This window comes from Sphaeramia orbicularis, chromosome 19, assembly GCF_902148855.1.
Source record: "Sphaeramia orbicularis chromosome 19, fSphaOr1.1, whole genome shotgun sequence".
NCBI classification, from domain to species: Eukaryota; Metazoa; Chordata; class Actinopteri; order Kurtiformes; family Apogonidae; genus Sphaeramia; species Sphaeramia orbicularis.
In genome coordinates this window covers 10,094,803-10,119,676 of record NC_043975.1, presented here as the reverse complement: position 1 = coordinate 10,119,676, position 24,874 = coordinate 10,094,803, and the positions used below count along the sequence as shown (strand labels likewise).

Sequence of the window (24,874 nt, the reverse complement as noted above, 5' to 3'; positions counted from 1 at the left end):
AGAACTGAAACATTTTAATTACTGCAGCTTAGTTGAATCCAGGAGGTGGTGATGTCTTTGAAGAGTCTGCAACGACCAGGTTACGGTTTTAATTGATGTTGAGGAAGAACCTTCCTTTAGAAGAAGCAAAAATCTCATTTTGGCAATGTAGGCATTTTTCACCATTTTTAGAAAATAAAAATCTCTTTCAAAAACTGGAAGTTTTCTTATAGACCACCAATATGCTGCATTTCTTTCGCACTGTAATTTTTTCTGGCTTTGTTTATTCCTTTTTTTCTTTTATGTGTGCAGCACTTTGTAATGTGTCATGTAAATACAACTTTACTGATTTACATTTTTCTACAAAGAGAGCAAACATTGCATGGAGAGAGCTAACAACAAATAGTTAGCACTTGTGAGGTATTTCACGCATGCTAAGGCAACAACTTCTACATCTAGCTGTAGTATCTGTAAAGCCAGTATGTCACATTTTGTTGTACAAAGCTGTATTTAAGTCAAGCCTGAGCTTCCACACAACAGAATGACCCCAGGCTCTTTCTCACAGTGAGGTGTACAGATTATTAATAAAAAAAAAAAAAAACAGTATTGAATTGGTATTTTTTACAGCTTATTCCCAGAGCTTATGTATCAGCATCAGAGTTTAAAAAAAAGTCAGATAAGAGCATCATCACAGAGTAAATTTCCTTGCGACGAAGCATCTATTTAAGCCTCTTTTATTCCTCTTTATATGAAATAAACGAGAAATGACAGATCAACAATTCATCACTAAAATAAGTGGTCTGAGGTTTTGTCATTTATATGGTAAATTAGATCTACACCAATTATCTCAGGCTTTTTTTGCAAATGCATCTGCCGCGTAAAATAAGAAAGGCACACAGACGAGCTGGCATTTCTGAATATTCACAAACCACTGAGGCATGTGACACGCTTGATCATCTGCTCTTAACAAAACCGCCACTGCACCATTTATCATCTTGTTACAAACGCTTTTAATAGCTGCCTGTTATTTAATGTAAAGCTTATGTGTGGACAGATTCAGTGCGTTGTACTCATAAGGGCTGAAACATTTGACCACACATCCCAAAATAGTCACTTTACTCTGGTAGAGAAGCTGGAATGAACTGGGGGAACAGCACTTTGTCATTTCAGCATTCATCATTTGTCAGCAGTCAAAATACACTTTGGGTAGGTACTTAATTTCCTATAAATAATGTATACAGAAAGAAAGAAATTATAGGTTGTCTTCAAGTCACAACCCAAATGATAAATGTTTGTATGCAGTTAAGTCTAGACAGTGGTGGAATGTACTAAGCACTGTTACTCAAGCACAATTTTCATCTAAAGTACCTGTATTTCACTGGAATATTTTCATTTTTGGCATTTTTTTTATACTTTTACGGTGCTACGTCTCAAGGAAAAGTACTGCACTTTTTTACTCCATTATATTTATCTGACAGCTTTGGTTAATTTTCACATTTTTCTGTCTGGTGACAATCATGTATATGCAATTGTGGTTCCAGAAATATGCCCACCTTCGAGGCCACATGTGTCAAACATGTGGCGCGGGGGCCAAATCCGGCCCGCCAAAGGGTCCAGTCCGGCCCTTGGGATGAATTTGTGAAATGCAAAAATTACACTGAAGATATTCACAATTCCCCTAATTCAATCTCAAGTGGGCAGGACCAGTAAAATACTATCACAATAACATATAAATAATGACAACTTCAAATGTTTCTCTTTGTAAATGTAAATATTTTCATGTATTTACACTAAAAAAAAGTATAATTTTGAAAAAAATATGAATAACCTGAAATCTCTTAAGAGAAGTAAGTACAATTTTAACAATATTCTGCCTGTTACTCAATGTTTTGCATATTTGTAGATCCACTGTGATCTGTAAGTTATAACGTACATGTGGAAATGATAAACTGAGGCAGAATATTGTAAAAAATATACTTACTTTTTCAGTTTGTTGATGTTATTCACATCTTTTGAAAGGATAGTTTGTAGATGTAAACCTTTACATAATGTAAATTTGCTTTTTTTCGCTCTAAAACATAGAGAAAAGTTTGGAGTTGACATTATTTATATATCATTAATGCTATTATTTTACTGGTTCAGCCCACTTCAGATCTAATTTAGCTGAATGTGGCCCCTGAACTAAAATGAGTTTGACACCACTGTTCTAGGCTAAATAAACTGTAAAAAAAAAAAAAAAAAAAAAAAAAAAAAAAAAAACTCTTATATTTGCTGAAAAATGTATCATCACAAAGATGACTTTTTAGAGATATGTGATTCTCACATGATGAAAATGAAGCAGGAAAATGCAGCATTAAAATGTATTTTGCTGTAATATAAATCCAAAAACACAATATTTTCAAGATTGAGGGACCATTTTACTTCACAGTGACTACTTTGACATCTCAAATTGAATGTACATTTCACTGATACTGTTTACAAATAAAGTTTTCAATTAGATTTACTTGTCCTGCAGTATTTTTTTTTTACGGTGCTACATCTCAAGGAAAAGTACTTTTCACTCCACTATATTTATCTGACAGCTCTGGTTAATATTCATATTTTTCTGTCTGGTGTCAACCATGTATATCCAATTGTGGTTCCAGAAATATGTCCACCTTCTAGGCTAAATAAATTGTTAAAAAACAGGGGAAAAAAACCTCTTACATTTGCTGAAAAATGTATCATTTCAAAGCTGAATACAGGCCTGTTTTCCTGAGTTCATTAATATTTGACTTGTTAGAAATACATGGTATTCACATGATGAAAATGAAGCAGGAAAATCCAGCATAGAATGTACATTTCACTGATACTATTTACAAATAAAGTTTTGAATATAGATTTACTAGATTTTACTAGATTTAGATAGATAGATAGATAGATAGATAGATAGATAGATAGATAGATAGATAGATAGATAGATAGATAGATAGATAGATAGATAGATAGATAGATAGATAGATAGATAGATAGATAGATAGATAGATAGATAGATACTTTATTGATCCTTTGCAGGAAATTGTTTGTTACAACAGCAGCAGTACAAACAGTACAAGCTAAAAAATAAAAATAAAATACTGCAACAAATAGATTTGTTGCAGTATTTTTACTTTATGGTATTACTAGGCTACTTTAAATACTTCTTAACACTTCTTCCACCATTGTTATTAGAGCATCAATTGTTGCCATGGTTACTGTACTTCCACCTTATTACACAGGTAAATATTTGTCTAGAGTTTTATGATGTAACTACTGTATGAGGGTCTGTAATTGCAATAACTACATTCATCATGATATAAATAAGCTGTTTTTTAATCTAAAAGTGGCAAATGATTAAAAAAAAAAAAAGTCTTTATTAATTGTGTTTTTAAGACATTACAGTTCATTATAGATTCAGTCCATACACCTCAGTGGGTCATGAAGGTCGTGATGCATGCTAGTACACTAAAGGTCTCTGGAGAATGCAAACTAAAGTCATGCCTTTCTAATAAAACTAAATGAACACATGGTGAAAGTCACTTTCCCTCTTTGGAAGTTCTCCACTTGTAGCTTTATTTTACTTCCAGGTTTCTATGTGATGTCTCTGCTATTAGTTTACACTTTGTCATTCAGTTCTGATAAATAACAGAAGTCTGATCACTTCTTTACGCACCGTCCTGATGATCTTCTGCGTCTGAAGGTTTCTTCTCATCCATGAAGTTGATGACCCTTCCGTCAAAGTGCGGCTCCGGGTTGACACCAACTCCACTACTTTCCATGATCACTTCACTTCTGGCGCAAAAAACAATCCAAACCCAAAGACACAGCTGGACTAGTTGGATCACGCAAAACTTTTGGCCCGGTTGAAAACATCCTGCGGACTGAATGACAGGCATTCAGTTGGGACTTTACAGTAGTGAATCACATGGAGGGAAGTTTGGAAAAAAAAAAAAAAAAAAAAGTGGAGCGTCAGGCAGGAGGCGCACTGTGGTAAACCCTCTGTAACTGCAACCAATCAAAGTTTACAGACACGTGATCAACAAATATTACTATTAACAGGGTTTGACTGTGTTTTAGAAGTAGTATTAAACTCTTCTTGGAGTATATTACTATTATTTAGGCCAGCTTTAAACTTTACGGGATATTAATTGAGCGACAAAAAGGAGGCGCAACTACTCCATCTAGTGGAGAAAACAGTAATGTGCATCAAATAGACTGAGTGGGTTTGAAGTTTCACCTTAACTCACCTAATGTCATTGCATTAAAAGTAGGAAATATGCTTTTAAGGTTTGCAAGACCTCTGTATTTTATTTTATTTTATTTCACTTTAATTATTATTTTTATTCTTTTTTAATTTTTTTTATTCAATTTAATTTTGTTTTATTTTATTTTATCTTATTACTTTTTATTTTATTTTATTTTCATTTTGTATTATTATTTTTTATACTATTTTGTTTTATTTTGTTTAATTTTATTTAATTTTTAAATTAAATTTAATTTAATTTAATCCAGTGTGTACCCCACCTTCGCCCGTAAGTAGCTGGGATAGGCTCCAAGTGACCCCCATGACCCTAGTCAGGATAAAGCGGGTTCAAAAAATGAATGAATGAATGAATGAATGAATGAATTGATGGATGGATGGATGACTAATTTAATTTAATTTAATTTAATTTAATTTTATCTTATTTTATTTTACTTTATTTTATTTTTAGTAGTATCTTCAGTTCTCAACTTTCATTTGTTATGGAATATTTATTCTTCCACCTTAAGTACTGATTGCTTTTTCCACCTTTCATAAATACACCACATTATATTTTAGCAATCAGGGTTCATTTCTGATGTAGAACATGACTATCTCATCTATTATTATTATTACTGTTGTTATTATTATTATTATTATTATTATTATTATTATTATTATTATTATTATTATTGTTGTTGTTATTATTGTTGTTAGTAGTGGTAGTGGTAGTAGTAGTAGTAGTAGTAGTAGTAGTAGTAGTAGTAGTCGTCGACAGTGCACACTTATAAGCAATTCTGTAAATATGCCTGAGTTAATTCTCATCTGTTGTCCCTGGCCACCATAAAAACAAGTACAAAACCATACCTGTAATTAACTAAACCTAAGGTTATAACATGACATCTTTAGATAAAAACTAAACTCACACAAACACACAAAAAATAACTTTGATTCTAACTTTCAGTTCCTACTTAGACCTACAATATTTGAAACTACAAAAGATAATATGTATAACTGCACTAAAATGAATATGCATTAAAAAATAAACCAAATACATGCAATAAAACAGCATGGTAATAAATTATGTTCACTCTTAACAGGATGTTTTTGGATAAGAATTCAAATGTAAAGCTTACTTTAGGCTCTCAGTCAATGTTTGAACTATTTATTCATATGTTTTAGTATTAAATCCAGATTTTGAAAAACTGGTACATAAAGCACACCATACTATGACGCTACTTACATTCATTCATCATCTGAACTGCTTTGTCCTTGAGAGGGTCATGGGCACTACTTGCATCTTCCAGGAAATGTGTATATGTGTACACCCTGCACGATCACAACTGCACAGGAAGAAGAAGCACTCTGCACTCTACACCATATATGTGCTTCCTGAAACCTGTGGTATGGTCTGAGATATTTTTGATGATGGAAAAGCACACTGTGTTTTTCCAGTGTGTTATCATGTACTGTGTTTTCTTTGCGTAGAGTTAAACTGTAAAAGCATCTGCTGTGTGATTAAAAATAAATGAAATAGATTATATGAGGGTTCATTCTTGTGTTTTGTATTGTTTTTCATTTTAGATTTGGTCTTGTTGTCTTTTTTTTTTTTTTTTATAACACACTCACACCTTTATTAATTTTTTTCCCCTATTGCATTTTTACATGTTATGTCAATGAAATGTAGTTCATTTTTATTTGTATGTCTATCTTTTGAACATAATAACGCCTAGATATATTATATTGGAAATATTATAAAAAAAAAAAAAAAAAAAATTAAAAAAAAAAAAAAAAAAAAAGAAAGCAATGGATATTATTATGAAAACAAACATGTAAAGCATGTAAACAAATCATCGATACTTTCTTTATTACTTTTCATAGATGTAAAAACAACAGAAAGTGGTGCAAAAGTTGTAAACAATTGAATAAAGGCAGTGACAGGCAGTGACGAAAGATAAAACTACAAGTCCCTTTGGTCCGTCGCTTTGTGATGACGTAATGAGAGAAATTTCACGAAGGTTGCAAAACCGTTGCGTCAGTAAGTTGCGCAGTTGTGTTAGAAAGGTGAATGAGAAGAGTCTCTTGGTATGTAACGTCAGTTTATACTTAAATACGTTTATTGGTTGACGCTTTTGCACTATAGTGTACACAGTTAGTATTAAATTAGTTTATTTATCAGTAACATTCATGGTTCTAAAAGTATTTGCTGTTACGGGAGTGTACGCAGTTATATTATGCTAACAGCGGTTAGCTAGCTTAGCGTTAGTTATCTAACTTTTCACATGTTTAGGACGTCAAAGCCTGTTTTTGTAACGATGCTGCCAATGTCATGACTGGTTAGCTGTGGTATCGTTACAAATAGAAAGGAGACTTTGTTCAACGCTGCCTAGTACGCCTGTTTGTCTGTTACGTTTATTTTCTGTGACGTTTTGTTTATTTCTCAGGTTAACAGCAGTTTGATAAAGGGATCATGTTGGTGGCGAGGCTGACATGTCTGAGGAGCCTTCCGCTCGCCGGGCTCCGTCCCGTACTGACCCAGAGCACCCCGGCCCTGAGGACATCCACCCTGAAGGCTTGTCCACCGCTGCTCAGGCCCCAGCAGGTAAACACTAGTTCAGTTATCATCCTTGTACATGTCTGGATCTCATCTGTCACGTTAAACACTCACTGTAAGTACTGTGATTCTTCCAAATGTCTTTGGATGGCTGGGCCAAATTCTAATGCCCTATTCAAGAAACAGTTGTAGTTACTGTTTTACTGGAGTAAACTCTTCTATTTACTTATTGGCAAAGCCTCAATCAGGGTGTTTCTACAAATATATGGCGTAGGCACAACACCCATATTCCAGCTACAATTCATCCAACTCAACTAAATTCATTAACATCAGTGTGAGGAGCAATGTGTACTGCCTCTTGGCCTGGTTGTTATTGGGAATGAGAATCAGTTCTCAACTAACTTACCTGGCTAAATAAAGGTTGAATAAAAAGCTAAATTAATTACAATTAACATTTTTCAGATCAAATGGTTGCAGATGGTCCCTAGTGGAGGTTTATGGATGTTGTTAATTTATCTGCCCAAGTTTTTCTACATTACTGTATACAGAAGTCATAATAATGTTCAAAATGATGTGCAACCGCATGTTTGCAGTTCAAAATGTCTAATTTTCTTTTGGGAAGTCTGCTAGACCCACCATCCCTGTGTCTATTATTGCTGAATCACACACACCACCTAAGTATTCTATCATGTTTTTGTTGAACCTGTTTGATTTTATCTTTGGTGTCATGGTGTGGAGACCTATATTTACAGAAAGTTGCAAGGCTTGATAGCATCATTGGCCAAAAATTCCATAATATTTCAGCTCTAGTGGTCTGAGAACACATGAGATTTGTGTATCTACTCTTTGCCTGTGTTTTCAGATTGTCAGTAATCTACCCTCTGATGTCTACATTTTAACTAATCACAGGTGATTTCATAAAGTTTAGAGGATTAAATACATAATATTAAATAATAATACAGTATATTTGGTGGTGCCCTTCAAGTCACCCAAGGTCACCTTACAGATAATGGATAACATAACATAACAACATCTAACATAATTAACATAAAACATCAACCTAAAAACAGCATGATTTGCTTTTGCAATTACCAATCGTAATCTGTCAGAAGCAACCTGTAGAAGTAGTTGTAGTGTTCTTCTTCATGACTCAATGTGGAATCTTGAAAGTAGCTTCACTTTTCCATAATGGCATTAAATGGCATCAGTTTCATCTGTTTTTACATTTTGTCTTTTGATTTGGACAGAGATCAGAGCTACTGAAGGAAGCTTTGTTTATTTAATTCTGGTTCCTTTCTCCTCCCTGTTGTTAGCGCCTGCTGCATTAACTGGTCCAGTAGTATGAGTAGGCTGATTTGAGTCACAGCTTCATCAGCAAAACCAGCTCATTTTCACTTTAAATGATGACTCCTGGCCTTTGCACAGTGAATTTCAGCTTTATCTGTGTTGACCAAAGGTGTAGATCAAAACTGTATGAAGTTTTTTTTTTTTTTATCAACAAGCTTTTGAGTTCACTACGTGCTTCCTTTTGGTACAATGAAATAGTTGTAATGCAGTGGTTTGATGATGGTGGTGGGCGTTCAAAGGAAAGGCCTGGTTTCGTGTCCTTTATCCAGCTTGTGGTTTGGTTCATGTAAAAGAAATGTTTTGGATTAAGCAATGTCTTTGGTGTTAGTGAAATGACTGACAAATAACCACTACAGCTTGTCTACAACTGGATCTGGATTAAATAAAATAATTAATGAAACCCTGATTTTGAGAGTTTATTTGTTGTTTGGGCTTGAAAACCCCGCTGAGTGAACATTTACAGTTTATGTGATGTTTGCTTTTCTTTCACCAGGGCTACTCCACCAAGGCCAGATTTGGTTTCCGTCGAGGGAGGACAGCCAAAGAACAACTAAAGGAAGCAGCTTTTGAGCCAAAGTTAGACACCTTCTTTAAAGGTATATATGTGAAAATAAAGTCTTACACAGTTCTGTTAGACTTTCTCACTGTCCAACATTGTAACAGAAATGATGGATAGTGATGGCAACACATTTCAAAAATTGCTTCATCAAACTAAAATGATTAATATACAGATCAAACTTACCAATACATTATTTACATTGTCTATGCTGTTACATTTGACAGTTTTTATGCTAGTTTTATATTTTAAAAATGTTCGTTTCATACAGTATTTCTCTAATTTGCACATTTTGATTGCACACTACTTTATATTTTGTCATGTATGTCTGTATCTTGTTGTGTTATTTAGATATGAGTTCACTGTTGCTGGTAGAGACCACTTACAATTTCATTGCACAAGTGGTGTAATGACACTAAAGCCTATACTATTCTATTCTATTCTATTCTAATTATGCGTTGGGTAGGGAAAGAAAATGTGAATAGATGCACTGCATTTTTCATCTCTGCAACGCTTTGAGATTTTTTACTCAGTAAAAAGCACTCAATCACTGTGCTCATTGTGACTAAACGGGCAAATATGAAGTTTTGTTTCATATTTCATCCAGAGTTTTGAAGTTCAGTACCATCATCCTAGAAATAAACAGAAGCTGGCTTGACTTGCTGCAAGTGGATTTTCCACATCTTTTAAGCTGTTGCACCTAGATTGAACATTAGAGGCAGTACTGCATATTAATTAAAGTTACCACTCTAATCTGTCAAAGAGATGGACAGCCTCCACATGTTTTGTTATTGATCCAAAAAAGAAATTGTATAACTGAGGGAAAATATTTGGTTAATGTTACTTTGGGTCTTACACAGACCATAAGTCAGTGTTGTGCCACATAATAAGACTGAAAAAAATCAGGTACTGAACAGTTTTCATCGTACTGTGTGTGGTGTGCTTCGATAATCTCAACACAGCACAACACACACATAATGATTCTGTCCTACCACCGATCTAGAATCTAGTCCTCCAAGCCAGAAATCTCGTGTGATCAAATGTGATCTAACAAAAATGAAGAGGAAACATTACAACAACCAGAAAACACAACACGAACCATGTCATTTCGATTGTGGTACGACTTGGCGGAGACATTAAATAGACATTCTGGGGCTTCCCACAGCTCTACGAGCTGGTCAACATGATATCATGACTTCTTTTCTGAGGTCTACCGAACTTTATTTACGCCTGCTTCCTTGTTTTTCAGTCAGCTCGCTTCTTAATTGGCTACATTCCATTCCACGTCACAATTCACTGAGTCATGACTCAGGAGTCGCCAGCTTTCCCCACGCACAAAGATTTTTGGTCGTAAATATAGAACAAGTTTAATATTTACAACTGTCGGCGCCGACCCGTTTCAGAGCCAATTATTGGGATGAATTCACTCTTAACACACCCCAGACCACAGGATAATCTTATAGGATAATTTTATAAAACATAAAATAACCTGGAGTTTGCCATCCTTGGTCTGGAAAAGGGATAATCAGGACAAAAACAGATCATCTTCAAGTGTGTACCCTGCTTTAGTTATGAGGGTCAGTTATCTGTATTAATTAACGGTAGTAATCATCTGATGCCAAAGTGTGACAGTAATTGTTGTCTTCTTTTCCCAGTTGACCGCATGGGCAGACTGGTATTGGCTGGAGGTGCAGCAGTCGGCTTTGGAGCTCTGTGCTACTATGGACTCGGCATGTCCAATGAAATCGGTGCCATTGAGAAAGCAGTGTGAGTAACAGCTGCTGTTTCTGTGTTCTTGTCATTTCTTTGGAAGGCTCCACATTAATTGTCACTTTACTCTGTGCAGGATTTGGCCTCAGTATGTGAAGGACAGGATCCACTCCACATATATGTACTTTGCAGGCAGTGTTGGACTGACAGCTCTGTCAGCCATGGCAGTGAGTAGGACCCCTGCACTGATGGGTCTGATGATGAGAGGATCCTGGTTGGTAAGTGTAACTCATTCATCAATAGATTCAACTTTAATGTAGTCAGTGACAAATATTCACAGTGAGACTTCTAAATCACAATCTTTGCCTTTCTTTTTTTTTTTTTTTTTTTTTTTTTTTGCAAATCACATGCTTGGTATCTTTTTTAGACAGGTTTTGGGACCTGAGGGCATGGATACATTAAAAAATAAGACATTTTGTGATTTATATTGCATTTAATTAATTGTGTAGCAAAATACATTCTTCACACTGACATTTTTTACACAATTATGGTGCTTTGTGTTCTCCGCCACAGCATGGATATAGGCAGGAAATTAGCATGAAGACAACACAAACCAACACAGACACAAGTAAATATGACAAAGAGCTGAGTAATGAGTATAAAACAAAACAACATAAAACAAAGACTGTGACCAAACTATATCACTGTCATTATGAGAAGTCTGACACATACAGAAACAGTACTTTGCAAATAATAAAACAGACCAGCCCCCAGAACTGACTTGCATCTCATGTACACTTCATAACATTTTTACCACATGAATAAGAATAATCTCAAACAACATAGAGAGTCTGCACAGAATCAGAGTAGTGTACTTGAGTTTTTAAATTAAACTCTGCATAAAAAGTAATATACCTTTGGATCTGATATTTTTGACAGACTTCATGTTTGAAGCCTTTAATTACACTGGGTTACAAAAAAATATTTTTTGCAAGTTGTCTAGGTTTTTTCAACTGAATTAGGACCATTTTGCACCGCTAAATCCAAAAATGACATCTGTTTTTCTCAATCAGGTCAGGTTTTTTTGCTAATTTGATTTTGAAAAATTTGATCTTCTCACAAAATATAATAATTAATACCAAAATGAGATTGGTAAGCACACTTTATGAAACTTGTGACTTGATTCCTGTTAGGTACAATGGTGTATTCACCGCAGATGTAGCAGAATACGTCAGGCTTATTTTTGCAAGATCTTCTAGTCGAAGCCATTTCATTCACCTGTAATATTAAAAAAACCATTAATCATAAATTGGCAAAAGTAAAATCTTCAGAACTCGTTTATTGCAAGAAATATGAAAGAATTTTGTATCATATGATGTGAAAATGCCCATAAATGTAAGCAAAAATGTTAAACAGCCAATATGTAGCATAGTTCAGAAAGTTGACCTGATTGAGCAAAATTAATGTGATTTTTGGATTCAAGCACACCAAAATTATCCTAAATCAGCTCAAAAAACTTAAACAATAAATTTGTTGTTGACCAGTGATATTTTTGTTTCAAACATTTTTAATGGTGTTCTTTGAAGTCAAAACTTTACAATTTGGTAAGTTGTTATGAGGTTTTAGTTACATCACACAGCCCTTCTACTAGAGCTGCACAATATACCATGCAATATATCGCTGAAATCTCGCTCCATCATGTCAGGTAGTGATGCAAAGTCAGAAATGCCCATTTCTTCTAAACTGCCCCTCTTTAGATCCATTTATTTTATAGAATTTCTCTGCAGAATTAAATTTGTTATACTACATAAATGTCATTGCCTGTACTGTATCCAGTGGTACAATAAATCAGTCATTAAGGAATATGACATGCTCTTTTCATGAAGTGTATAAACAGTATTTAGCTTTTATTGTTATAGACCCTATTGAAAGACAAATTCAGGTTCTCAGGAAAATCGCCACTTATCAATTAATTGTTAATGAATCGATAAGGTCAGCCAACTAATGATTAATGGATTAATCGATAATTTGCATCCGTAGTAGAAGGCAAATGAACTTGACATGTTCTCATCGAATTTCAACCTGGGTACCTGACACTCACTGCGCGCAGCGACCCACCAATCACAATCGTTCCTAATCAGTTTGCAGAAGCAGACCACGCCCCTGCACATGGAGTGAGTCACTGGTAACAACATTAAAAAATGAGCAACAAACAAGAGAAAATCACTGAAAACAAAGACTTGGTGCCAATCAGAAAAGCAACATCAGTTATCTGGAATTATTTCAGCTTCAAAAAGGATGATACTGAAACACATGTTCTGTGTCGACAGTGCCTTACACCTGTCGCCACAACGAGAGGATACACAACTAATTTGTTGGACCATTTACGTTAGCGCCACACAGCTATTATATCCTCCTGAGTAGTTTTTCATATCGCAACATATATATCGCAGTGTTTAAAAAAATTGCAATGTCAGTTTTTTCCAATATTGTACAGCCCTACCTTCGACCTTATACCATCATTTCTTCAGAGAGAAATGTCAGATTGTAGTGGGTTAGACAGAACTGTTCATGCTGTTCTAAGATAACTCACAGAAATAGGAACTTAAGCAGAATTCAGACACAATTACTGTAACTGAACAAAGTCCATCAAGATTTTAACAAACTCCTCCCAGTTGTCAGAAAAACACGACCTATATCATCTTCTAATTTGATATTTACATGATTGAAATGATAACTAGTATATTATCTCCTTTGAACTGTCATAGTTGCTGCAGCAGTGCTTCCTTTTCAACTGAAAACGAACAAGGAAGTTACATCAATCAGGAAAAATAACACCTGTCCAAAACAAAAACAAGCTAACTTTAGGTTTAATAATGGAAACAAAATGACCAATAAGTCCGATCATCCGCTATATTTTATTTGTGACTGGTTTTGGTATATCTACAACAGTAAAATCCATGCAACTTTTTTTTTTTTTTTTTTTGTTCAAACTCAGGCTATTGGAGCAACCTTTGCAGCCATGATTGGTGCCGGGATGCTCGTCAGGTCAATTTCATATGAGCACAGTCCGGTCCCTAAGCACCTCGCCTGGATGCTTCATGCAGGTTTGTAAGAAAATAGCTCTGTTGGATATTATGGCAGAAAAGATCCAAGTTTTGTTTCATGCAGTTGTTTTAAGTGGACACTAGAGGGCAGTGACATAAAGGCTCAGTGATGTCATATTTGAGACCTCTACTGCCCACCTGTTGTTGTTGTGTGTTTTGAACTTGGTTTTCAGATGCTTTCTTGTTTTTATTTATTAATAAGGTGTGATGGGTGCTGTCATCGCCCCTCTCACTCTGTTGGGAGGACCTCTGATGGTGCGGGCCGCCTGGTACACAGCAGGCATTGTGGGTAGCCTTTCCACTGTGGCCATGTGTGCCCCAAGCGAGAAGTTCCTCAACATGGGGGGACCTTTGGCTATCGGCTTTGGAGTGGTCTTTGTTTCTTCTCTTGGTAAGTATAACACAGCTTTACCCCCTTACAGTTGTGTAAGTTTACTTTTGTAGTATGCATACATTGTATTAATGTACATGTGAATTGACATTGTTGTCACATAAAGTGTGTCAAAGAAATCTTATAGTTCCAAATAATGAAGGTTATGCATGCTGAATTATTGTGATAGAATTTTAACAACATGCAAGATAGTAGTGGAGAAGTGAAAGACTGCATGCTTGTCTAGCAACCACTTCTAAGCCCCCCTTTACTCCCCAAACATATTGAAAGCCCAATTCCTTAGTTACCGTAAAGCTGTATTACACACTTCATGTGCTGAAGTGAAAAAACAAAAAAAAGCTCAATTACAATGCAAGTCTTGATGAGTAAATCTCACCCAAACTGTTAATTTTCACACAAGTCCAGTATCTTACACAGATCCAGTTTCTGACGTCACACAGGGCACCTTCTGCACAGTGATAGTACACTTTTTTTTTGGCGTGCTATTATTAACAGTTTAGTAGAATGCTGAAGTTTGTTACACTCAGCCTTGTGTGTTTAGAGACTGTTCTGTGCATTGTACACAAACCAACAATTGCATCAGTTTTTCAGGTTGAAGTAGAGAAGAGAGGAGCCCACATATCTGATCTGGACAGACACATTTGAAATAAAAGTAAAAAAAAAAAAAAAAAGTGAAAAAAGATAAAAGTGAAAATGAAACTTAAGACGCTTTTCTAATTCCTCTATGTCTCCCGTTGTTGTGCACCTAATTTCCTTTCCCCTACCTTCGGAAACTTATATCTGAGGGGGCAGGATTTTTGTTGCCTGCACCGGAACTGGCCTAGTGTTCATTCTGCCGCTAGATTCACAAGCATCACTAAGTAGTGTGTCAAATACGTGACATTCCTGTAAATGAATCACATACTGTGTAGACAAATGTTTGAGCATATTGGAGGGATTCCCCCCTTTTGAAGAAATCAAAGCTTTGCAAGTATTACAAGTAGACCTGGTGTCATCTTTTTGGACCGTTTCTGCCTCAACGCCATGTTGGGTATGTTCTGACCAAAACAATGCAGCGTACGTGTGACATCATTACGCATGCACAATGAAGGTGGAATCAATAAGCAGAATCGTTAAGCAGGTAGGCAAACAATTCCAAGGAATTGAGTTCCGGGATGGGAATCGAGAACCGGTTCTTTTTGAGAACTGGTTCTGGTTCATTTGATTCATGCAGAACCTGCCCATTCATGCAGAACCTGCCCATTTAAACACATGCAAATTGCGAATGATTTTGCAACAGTGGCCATTTTTGTGAAACACTCTACCTTGCATAATTAGTTCAATTCCCAAAATGTACCTGTGAGAGAATAGAGAAATATTCCAAAAAATAGTAGCACATAATTTTCGTGTCCTTTCGACCGTGTTACATGCGGATTTTTGTATTAAATATAATTGGCTTAAATCTAAGGGTGACCGGGCCTTTCCCATTAGGGCACCTCGACTTTGGAACGGCCTGCCCGAGGAGATAATGCTTGCAGAATCAGTGACATCTTTTAAATCACTTCTTAAAACACATTTTTATAGACTTGCTTTTATGTGATGTTTGTCCCTTTTAATGTTTAATTTTTTAAATTTGAATCTCATCCTGTTTGATTATTAATTTATATTCTCATACATGATGTTGTTTTATCTCACTCCTTTATTTTTACATTGATTTGACAGCATCATGTTACGTTATCCCTGCCCTCTTTACTCCGATTCATTTAATTTATTCGAAGTGTCATGTTTTTGCATTTGTTGTGTACATCTCTTATTGTGTTGCTTCTGTTTTAGTGTTTTTACTTGCATCTTGTATCCTGCTATTGTGCCCTCTACTTTGTCTGTCAAAAGCACTTTGTGAACTTTGTTTTTAAAAGGTGCTATTTAAATAAAGCTATTATTATTATAATGCAAAATAATATAAAAATGTGTTTTACCTGAAAAATAGTTTCTCTTTTATCCCAGTGAGTGTTTATCTTTAAAATAGACCCAAAGTGCTTCCAAACTCGCTTCATAACAGTAGTCTACATCTGGTTTGAATTTTTAGCCCCCATGTCCTGTTTTTAGGGACCAGTTTCATAGAAGCACCCATATACAGGATTGGGGAAGCAAAATTTACAATATTTTGAGGCAGGGATTGAAAGACAGTGTATGACCAATTAGTTTATTGAAAGTCATGAGAATTTTTTTACCACAAGAAAATTTACATAATAGAAAATGTTTTTATTCTATGTGTCCTCCTTCTTTCTCAATAACTGCCTTCACACGCTTCCTGAAACTTGCGCAAGTGTTCCTCAAATATTCGGGTGACAACTTCTCCTATTCTTCTTTAATAGTATCTTCCAGACTTTCTCGTAATAGTTTTGCTCATAGTCATTCTCTTCTTTCCATTATAAACAGTCTTTATGGACACTCCAACTATTTTTGAAATCTCCTTTGGTGTGACGAGTGCATTCAGCAAATCGCACACTCTTTGACGTTTGCTTTCCTGATTACTCATATGGGCAAAAGTTTCTGAAAAGGTATGGATAATAGTGTTAGGTATGATTATGACATCAATATATGTTTGGTTTCAAAACAATTGACGTAGTGCCTGCTGAGAAAAAACAACTAAATGTTCATTGTAAATTTTGCTTCCCCACCCTGTATATTAATAATTAGTTTTTTGATTATCAATCAAGAGGAGATGACCGCAGAGGGAAGGTATGTATTTGCAAGTTGCAGCTGTAATCAGCTACATCTTCTTGAGGATATTTAACTTTGTCTTCATGAAGTATTTGTCATCTTATTACATGTTTTTTTTTTTTTTATTCGTAGGAACCATGTTCATGCCTCCCACGTCAGCGCTCGGAGCAGGTCTGTACTCAGTGGCTGTGTATGGAGGCCTGATCCTGTTCAGCATGTTCCTCCTGTACGACACACAGAAAGTCATCAAGAAAGCAGAGACCTACCCACTGTACGCCGTCCAGAAATTCGACCCCATCAATGCGTAAGTCACCCCACGAGTCATTTCAGTTTGTTACAGAATGCTTCTTCATTTTCTGTAAAGTTAATCTCGCGCACATATCCTTCTTCATCGTACCAGGTGTATGGGGATCTACATGGACACACTGAACATCTTCATGAGGCTGGTGATGATTCTGGCCAACGGTGGCAGCGGCAGAAGGAAATAAACGGCAGGATTTACCTTAAATTTCCTTCCACAAGCAAAACAGTCATGTTTCACTACTAGCAGCCCACACTCGGTGTTATCTTTTAGTACAAAGTCTAATCCAACAGGCGGGTAAACATAAGTGCTTCGAGAGCCGCATTTCGTAGCAAGCACGCATTTCCTGTCAAAGCGAAGGAGGCAGATTTTTGTACACGAAAGCACTCACATTGATCGAGGAGGAGGTTTGGGATTGATTCTGGTGTCACAGATGGGTTCAGGTTGTCTGTTACCATCATTTGTCCTGCCTCAGATTGTTCTGTATGATTTTGTTTTTTAATTTATTTTACCTAGTTTGTGGATCTGTTTAAGAAAAAATATCTTAAGGAATCTTCTGGTTTATGCGGAACAAAAACAACAGTGATCCTGATTCATAATGTGCAGCACAATCGGTGTCTGTTTTACTCCATTGCATTTCTCTTATGGGTAAAGAAAGGAGGCAGCAGTTCATGTTCTGGGGGAAAATACAGTACTTTCAGCAATAAAACAAATAAAAAGTGATCCTTGTCATAGTTTTTTTTTTTTTTTTTTTTTTTCAATCTAGGAATGATAGAAAATAAGACTACCTGCACGAGTTACAGTTATTTTTAGCCTCTGCATCTTAATTTTCTGCTATATTACACCTCTGTTCTGTTCTTATTGTGTGTCACCTGCCTTCTCAGAATGTATTTGTTATCAAAAATAGATGAAGTGTGAAGTCTGGATTCATTTAAACATTTTGAGATGATAAAAAATGCACAGAGAATAGAGAGGTTTATTTTAGAAAATGTTTAGTATTTATAAAATGCTTTCCTCTAATGTTGTATTCTTTACTCAGGTAAGACGTGTGCTTTGGAAAATAAAATAAATCCAAGGATGTGGTGACAATTCCCAACAAATCCCAAAATTGTCAAAGAAAACAGGATGAGGTCAGTGTAATTAATGCTTATTCATAACACATTTTTTTAGTTTGCTTCCTGATTCCAGAGTACTCGCTCATACTGATTTGTGTTTCATCAGAGTTTGATAAACATGCTAACATGAATAAAAGGTGAAAAAAAAACTCTATAGTTTAACCACAAAGTAGATGCATCACATGTTTTACATTACAATTACATAAAATCATATACTTATTTCTATCATGTATAAGGTTATGACTGAATTTGTGGATAATTTTGTTTCACAATATTAAAATGTGCAAATAATAAATACAACTTTATTAATATTATTTATTAGTGTAACTTTCAGAAAATTTAAAAGGACCATATTTGTTTTAGGGTTAGTTTTAGAGTTAAGTGAAGTGTTTGAGCTGTGAGATCTGAACACTGGTTGGTTTAATTCTCAAATTGAGCCCAACTTTAGTCATTATAATATTTTGACATGAAGTGATTCACAAATTCGGTCGTAATCTGACACATTAGTGAATATATGTACAGAATAAACTAAATTGTTGAGTTTTTAGCTCTTCGTTCTAGTTCTGATTCTCTTAATAAAACCTTCTACGATAATTTATTGGTACAAAAGAAAAATACAGCCATTGTTTACTAAAAAACCATAAAGTGACATAATATTATTGAGCATATAAAAAAAGCACTAATTTAAATGTACTCCCAAAATGTTAAATAAATGTACTCAATGCACCTTAAGCACTGACTATATAACATTAAAATTGATGTAACAAAGAAATATTTTCAAAATTTTTCAAGAACTTACTCAGGTTTAATTAGAATGTCACAAAAAATATATTTAGAATTACAGTCTGCGAAAGGGCTAGGTCACATTTGTTAGGATTACACACATCACTTACATACATTTTATTAATTTTTCATTTCTACTCAATTTACAAGTTACTTTGTTCATTAAGCTTAAATAAGTTGCAGTGTATGTGGTGGACTTTTAATCATTAAAGACAATTAAACTCAAATATTAGTTTTAAAAAATCCAAAAACAAGTAGAATATTATATTTTTCCTCTGTTTAATATTTTATTGTGAGTGCTTTTCTACTGGAATTATAAAAAAAAAATTCAATTAGTAAATGACTTAAATATGTTTAACTCAACTTCAGTTTGTTTTATTAAGCAAAACTTGTTGTAATTTATTGATTATTTCACCTCAGTCTCAGCCTTTAGGGTTTAAGATTGTCTCTGAAATCCATATAAAAGTATATCCAGTACTAGTTTTGTCATCATGAAAACAAAAACATTTTTAAACCACAATGTGGCATAATATTATTGAGCACATTAAAAAAAAAAAAACGAAGTCAAATGTATTCCCAAAACGTTAAATTAATGTTCTCAATGCACCTTAAGCACTGAAATTATATAACATTAAAATTGATATAACAAAGAAATGGCTTCAATACTTTTAAGAACTTACTCAGGTTTAATAAATATGTCACATATTTAGTATTTAGCACTAGGTCACATTTGTTAGAATTACGCACATCACTTATATTTTACAAATTTTTCATTTCTACTCAATGTACAAGTTACTGTGCTACAGATTACATAAATTGTAGGTAAATGTGGTGGACTTTTTTTTAATCATTAAAGATAATTAAACTACAAAAAACAAGTAGAAGAGTCTATTTTCCCTCTGTTTAATATTTTATTGTGAGTGCTTTTCTACGGAAATTATAAAATATTCAATTAGTAAATGACTTAAATATGTTTAACTCAACTTCAGTTTGTTTTATTAAGCAAAACTTGTTATAATTTATTAATCATTTCACCTCAGTCTCAGCCTTTAGGGTTTAAGATTGTGTCTGAAATCCATACAAAAGTATATCCAGTACTAGTTTTGTCATCATGAAAACAAAAACATTTTTAAACCACAATGTGACATATTATTGAGCATATTAAAAAAAATAAAAAAAATACTGGTGGACTTTTTTTAATCATTAAAGATAATTAAACTTAATCAAATATTAGTTGTTTTTTTTAAACAAGTAGAATAGTCTGTTTTCTTAGTGTTTAATATTGTATTGTGAGCACTTTTCTACTGAAATTATTAAAAATTTTAATTAGTAAATGACTTAAATATGTTTAACTCAACTTCAATTTGTTTTATTAAGCAAAATGTTTTGTTACGTACTGATTATTTCACCTCAGTCTCAGCCTTTAAGGTATAAGATTGTCTCTGAAATCCATGTAAAAGTATCTCCAGTACCAGTTTTGTCATAATGAAAACAAACATTTTGAAACCACAAAGTGACATAATATTATTGAGCATATTAAAAACAAAAACAAAATACTGGTAGACTTTTTTAACCATTAAAGATAATTTGTTTGTTTTAAAAAAACAAGTAAAATAGTCTAATTTCCCACTGTTTAATATTGTATTATGAGCACTTTTCTACTGAAATTAAAAAAAATGTTAATTAGTAAATGACTTAAATATGTTTAACTCAACTTCAGTTTGTTTTATTAAGCAAAAATTGTTATTTATTAATTATTTCACCTCAGTCTCAGCCTTTAGGGTATAAAATCATCTCTGAAATCAATATAAAAGTATATCCAGTACCAGTTTTGTCATCATGAAAACAACATTTTGAAACCACAACGTGACCTAATATTATTGAGCATATTAAAAAATAAATAAATAAAAACTGGTGGACTTTTTTAATCATTAAAGATAATTGAACTTAATCAAATATTAGTTGTTGTTGTTGTTTTTTCTTCTTTTTTTTTTTTTTTTTTTAAACAAGTAGAATAGCCTGTTTTCCCACTGTTTAGAATTGTATTATGAGCACTTTTCTACTGGAATTATAAAAAAAAAATTCAATTAGTAAATGACTTAAATATGTTTAACTCAACTTCAGTTTGTTTTATTAAGCAAAAATTGTTATTTATTAATTATTTCACCTCAGTCTCAGCCTTTAGGGTATAAAATCATCTCTGAAAAAAATGAAGGAAGGTCACAGGTTGTGCGGACCTTCCTTCCTTTTTTTCACGTTCTACTTTTTGGGATCCTGCACACCTCTAATTTTGGATGTGCGTGTCGTTTACCTTCTTCTATAAAAATCATCTCTGAAATCCATATAAAAGTATCTCCAGTACCAGTTTTGTCATCATGAAAACAACAACATTTTGAAACCACAACGTGACCTAATATTATTGAGCATATTAAAAAATAAATAAATAAATACTGGTGGACTTTTTAATCATTAAAGATAGTTAAACTTAATCAAATATTAGTTGTTAAAAAAAAAAGTAAAACAGTGTATTTCCTGTTTAAAATTGTATTGTGAGCGGTTGTCCACTGAAATTATAAAAAAAAAAAAAAATTATAAGTAAAGGACTTACATATGTTAAACTCAACTTCAGTTTGTTTTATTAAGCAAAAATTGTTATTATTTGTTGATTACTTCACCTCAGTCTCAGCCTTTACAGTATAAAATCCTCTCTAAAATCCATGTAAAAATATCTCCAGTACCAGTTTTGTCATCATGAAAACAAAAACATTTTAAAAACATTTCGCCTGCATCCTCCACCCCCTCCTGCACCCTTAGGCGCCGGCGGGGGTCCACCTTGTATTTCCCTATAAACCGTCAGTGTGAGGCAGCAGATGACAAAGGCTTAGCGTGGTAATCCTCTTGTCCACCATCTGGCCTGCTCCTCTGAAATTAAACCTCCAAACCAGGGCACTTGCAACAGATGCTAACATCTGTAAATATGCAGGTGCCTCATTAAAGCAGGTCCACGTGAAGCCCGCAGCTGCTGGACAGTGTTTAAGTCCCACATGGTCATATTGATGCATAGCGCACATATGATTCATATACAGTACACCGCTTATTGAGTGGCCGTGCAGATGGGAGGGATAAAGAGGGCAATAATGGATGAGATTGGTGAAAGCCTGGGCGTAGACCCGGACTCCTGCCATTACTGCGGATCAAAGTCACCCTCTGTCATCAGCCCCTCTCACATTGATGACCAATATCGGTTCAGGTCTGAGCTCCGGAGCTGTTTACAGACCTGGGGTTTTTACATTTGAATGTGAGCATCAAAATGGTTTTAAGGACAGTGAGTGAGTGGTTGTCGTGGTTACAACCTCTGACCTTTTAACCCACAATACCTTCAGAGCTCTGACCTCACAGGCCCCTTTGACTTGCATAATCACGTAGACTTATGATGTTTTTGTAAATCTTTCACGCTACGTTATTATGTGTTAAATCCATCTCTTAAAGAAGTAATATTTTGCTTTTTTTTAATGGAATTATGCATTTTAACCCATAAGGACCCAGTGTGACATTTGTGGCAGTTCCCAAATGAATTTTTCTCTATATTTAACCATCCTTAAGTAATTTATCACCATTCATTGTAATATTATCTTCGGTATTTTGTGTGTTGTTTTTTTTTTTCAGTGAAAATCTTTTATATTAATATTTTTCTACATTTAATTTGCTAATCATGCAAATGTTCATAAAAGCTCAGAGGATGGATGGATGGATGGATGGATGGATGGATGGATGGATGGATGGATGGATGGATGGATGGATAGATAGATAGATAGATAGATAGATAGATAGATAGATAGATAGATAGATAGATAGATAGATAGATAGATAGATAGATAGATAGATAGATAGATAGATTATATTTTGCACAAAATTTGCTCTAAAAATGTGTTATATTTTTTATAAACATTACAGTTAAGTATATGTTGTTTCTTTACAAAATTTTGAAAATATAAACAGACACCTTTGGCGCACAAACAAATTTTGCCTGATTTTTTTCAATAAAAAATGCTGAAGCGCGAGTTGGGGATACTTGGATAAAAAAGTATACAGTCACCAAAAAAATGTCAAAATTAATTATTTAACACTGTTCTAATAGTTGAAGAACCAGTAAAAATGTAGATACAGTTGCAAAAAAAATATATATTAGACCACCCTTGTTTTCTTCAGTTTCTTGTTCATTTTATAGATCCTTTGCAGGAAATTGTTTGGTTACAAAAGCAGTAAAAACACACTGACTCATACCAACAGACAACCAACAATGGAGTTACAAGGTAAGAAGTGATAAAAAAGAATAAAACATACATGAAATATATAATATGTATAGTAAAAGTATTACGAGTAAGCCAAGTCATAATAAAGCAAAAGTCATTCTGTTAGTGTCTTTTACCAGGAGGGACACAAGTCATAGAACTAAAGTGGATTAAAGGGAACATATTGCATCAGTTTTTAACAACTTAATAATAGTCTGTCATGTTCCTGCCACCAAATCTCACAAATCGTTCATTTTTCCATGTCTGTGTTAACGTGTTCTTTTGTTGGAAGCTCCAAGAATAAGTCCAGATTCTTTTTGGTCTCATTTCTATACATTTATTTTTGACTTGATCTGACCACTAACAAAATATAACTCAGTTGAGGTTCCACACACCAAGCAGAAACATTGATCCAGACATTCCAACGCACATCACTTTTATAATCCTTGTAAACTGATCTTCAAACTATGGGCTGACCCCCTTTTACTAGGTGGGTTGGGTCACAAAAAATGGACTGGTGTCATCTGACTCTAAAGTCATGCAGATGTGATACCTCAACTCTTTGTAAAACCCCATATTGACAGTGTGTTTACATCTTATCTGCTATGGTTTACGATCCTATGTGGGCATGTGTATTTAAAAGTGTGCCTAAGGTAAAACCTTAGATAAAACCTAAGTCCTGTGATCATGTGTATTTAAAAGTGTGCGTAAGGTAAAACCTAAATCCTGTGATCATAAATCTGTTTGTTTGGTATGTTGACCAAGATGTCACCCATACTATCTTATGAACTGTACCACTCATTAATGAAATAAAGAAATCTAGTGAAACAACGGAATTATCTTACAACATTAACTACTACTGACTAATATGTGATTAATTTTAAGACTTCAACTATCTGAATTAAAATATTATTTCATCTGTATATTTCAGTTCATTTCCAACAGGCTAGAAATCACAATGACAAAAATCTGAACATCTTGTTTCACACTCAGGTAAAAGTGGCTCTAATTTCCTTTTATGGGAACATTTTGACAGTTTGAAGTGATTTTTACAGACCTGTTTTATACTGGCATGAAAGCCTCATTTGTCCAAGTATATCCCCTTTTCTGGTCTTATTTATGTGTTATCAGTGTCTGTAGTGCTTCCTGTGACAATTACCTCATGCAGCAACAAGTAAATGTTCACCATTTCCTATGATTTTACAAAATTAGAAAATTTGGCTACTGTTCTTCTTACCCACTATTGAAGGCATTCCTCATAATCCCTGCAGAACTAAAACTAAGTCAGAAGTGAACTAAAACTAGTTAACTCCTCAAAATTAAAAAAAAAAATAAAATAAAATAAAAACACTACTATTTAACCCTGTAAAGTCTGAACCATTAAATCATTGACAGAAAATCCCAGTTCTTTGAAACTGGAGCCTTTATTGGTCCTTCTGAACAACCCCCCAAACTTTTTTTTTTTTTTTTTTTTTTTTTTTTATAAATTTCCATGTATGAGTTTCAATTTTGTATCATATTTGATACATTGGGTCTCAATGCTCAAATATTATTTCTGAACAAACAAAACATAATATAACACAAACATGTCTAACTAATTGGCAAAGTTCTGCTTCCTTCCTCATTAATGACAGTCTTGTAGTGTCACTGGTGAACAAATTCCTCTCCCCTGGTGGATTATCTGTGTATTGCATGTATCTAATTGTATACATCAGGTTTTCAAGAAAAAAAAAAAGATCACACTTGATCATGTAGAGGGCTTCACAACTCAGATATAC

The 24,874-nt window shown here is 34.2% G+C and overlaps 2 protein-coding genes across 2 annotated transcripts in view; one reads left to right on the top strand and one right to left on the bottom strand.

Annotated features, from left to right (window-relative positions):
- The window catches only part of chst3b (carbohydrate (chondroitin 6) sulfotransferase 3b), a 31,448-nt gene extending 27,176 nt beyond the window's left edge, over positions 1-4,272 (bottom strand). Inside the window, exon 1 of the mRNA XM_030121636.1 lies at positions 3,671-4,272. The gene's annotated coding sequence lies outside the window, so the exon portion shown is untranslated. The remainder of the gene's footprint in view (positions 1-3,670) is intronic.
- A 1,976-nt stretch (positions 4,273-6,248) lies between these two features.
- Positions 6,249-17,629, top strand: ghitm (growth hormone inducible transmembrane protein). Its single transcript, XM_030121637.1, has 9 exons — positions 6,249-6,322; positions 6,682-6,839; positions 8,632-8,734; positions 10,350-10,461; positions 10,541-10,682; positions 13,403-13,511; positions 13,714-13,902; positions 16,738-16,909; positions 17,006-17,629. Exons 2-9 carry the CDS (start codon positions 6,708-6,710, stop codon positions 17,091-17,093), a joined length of 1,047 nt encoding a protein of 348 aa, XP_029977497.1. The 5' UTR covers positions 6,249-6,322; positions 6,682-6,707; the 3' UTR covers positions 17,094-17,629.
- Positions 17,630-24,874: the final 7,245 nt, after the last annotated feature.

Coding starts and splice junctions, on each gene's coding strand:
- ghitm (XM_030121637.1), top strand. CDS start 6,708: ATGTTGGTGGCGAGGCTGACATGTCTGAGGAGCCTTCCGCTCGCCGGG. Junction 10,462..10,540: donor GGTGCCATTGAGAAAGCAGT/GTGAGTAACAGC, acceptor TACTCTGTGCAG/GATTTGGCCTCAGTATGTGA. Junction 10,683..13,402: donor TGATGAGAGGATCCTGGTTG/GTAAGTGTAACT, acceptor GTTCAAACTCAG/GCTATTGGAGCAACCTTTGC.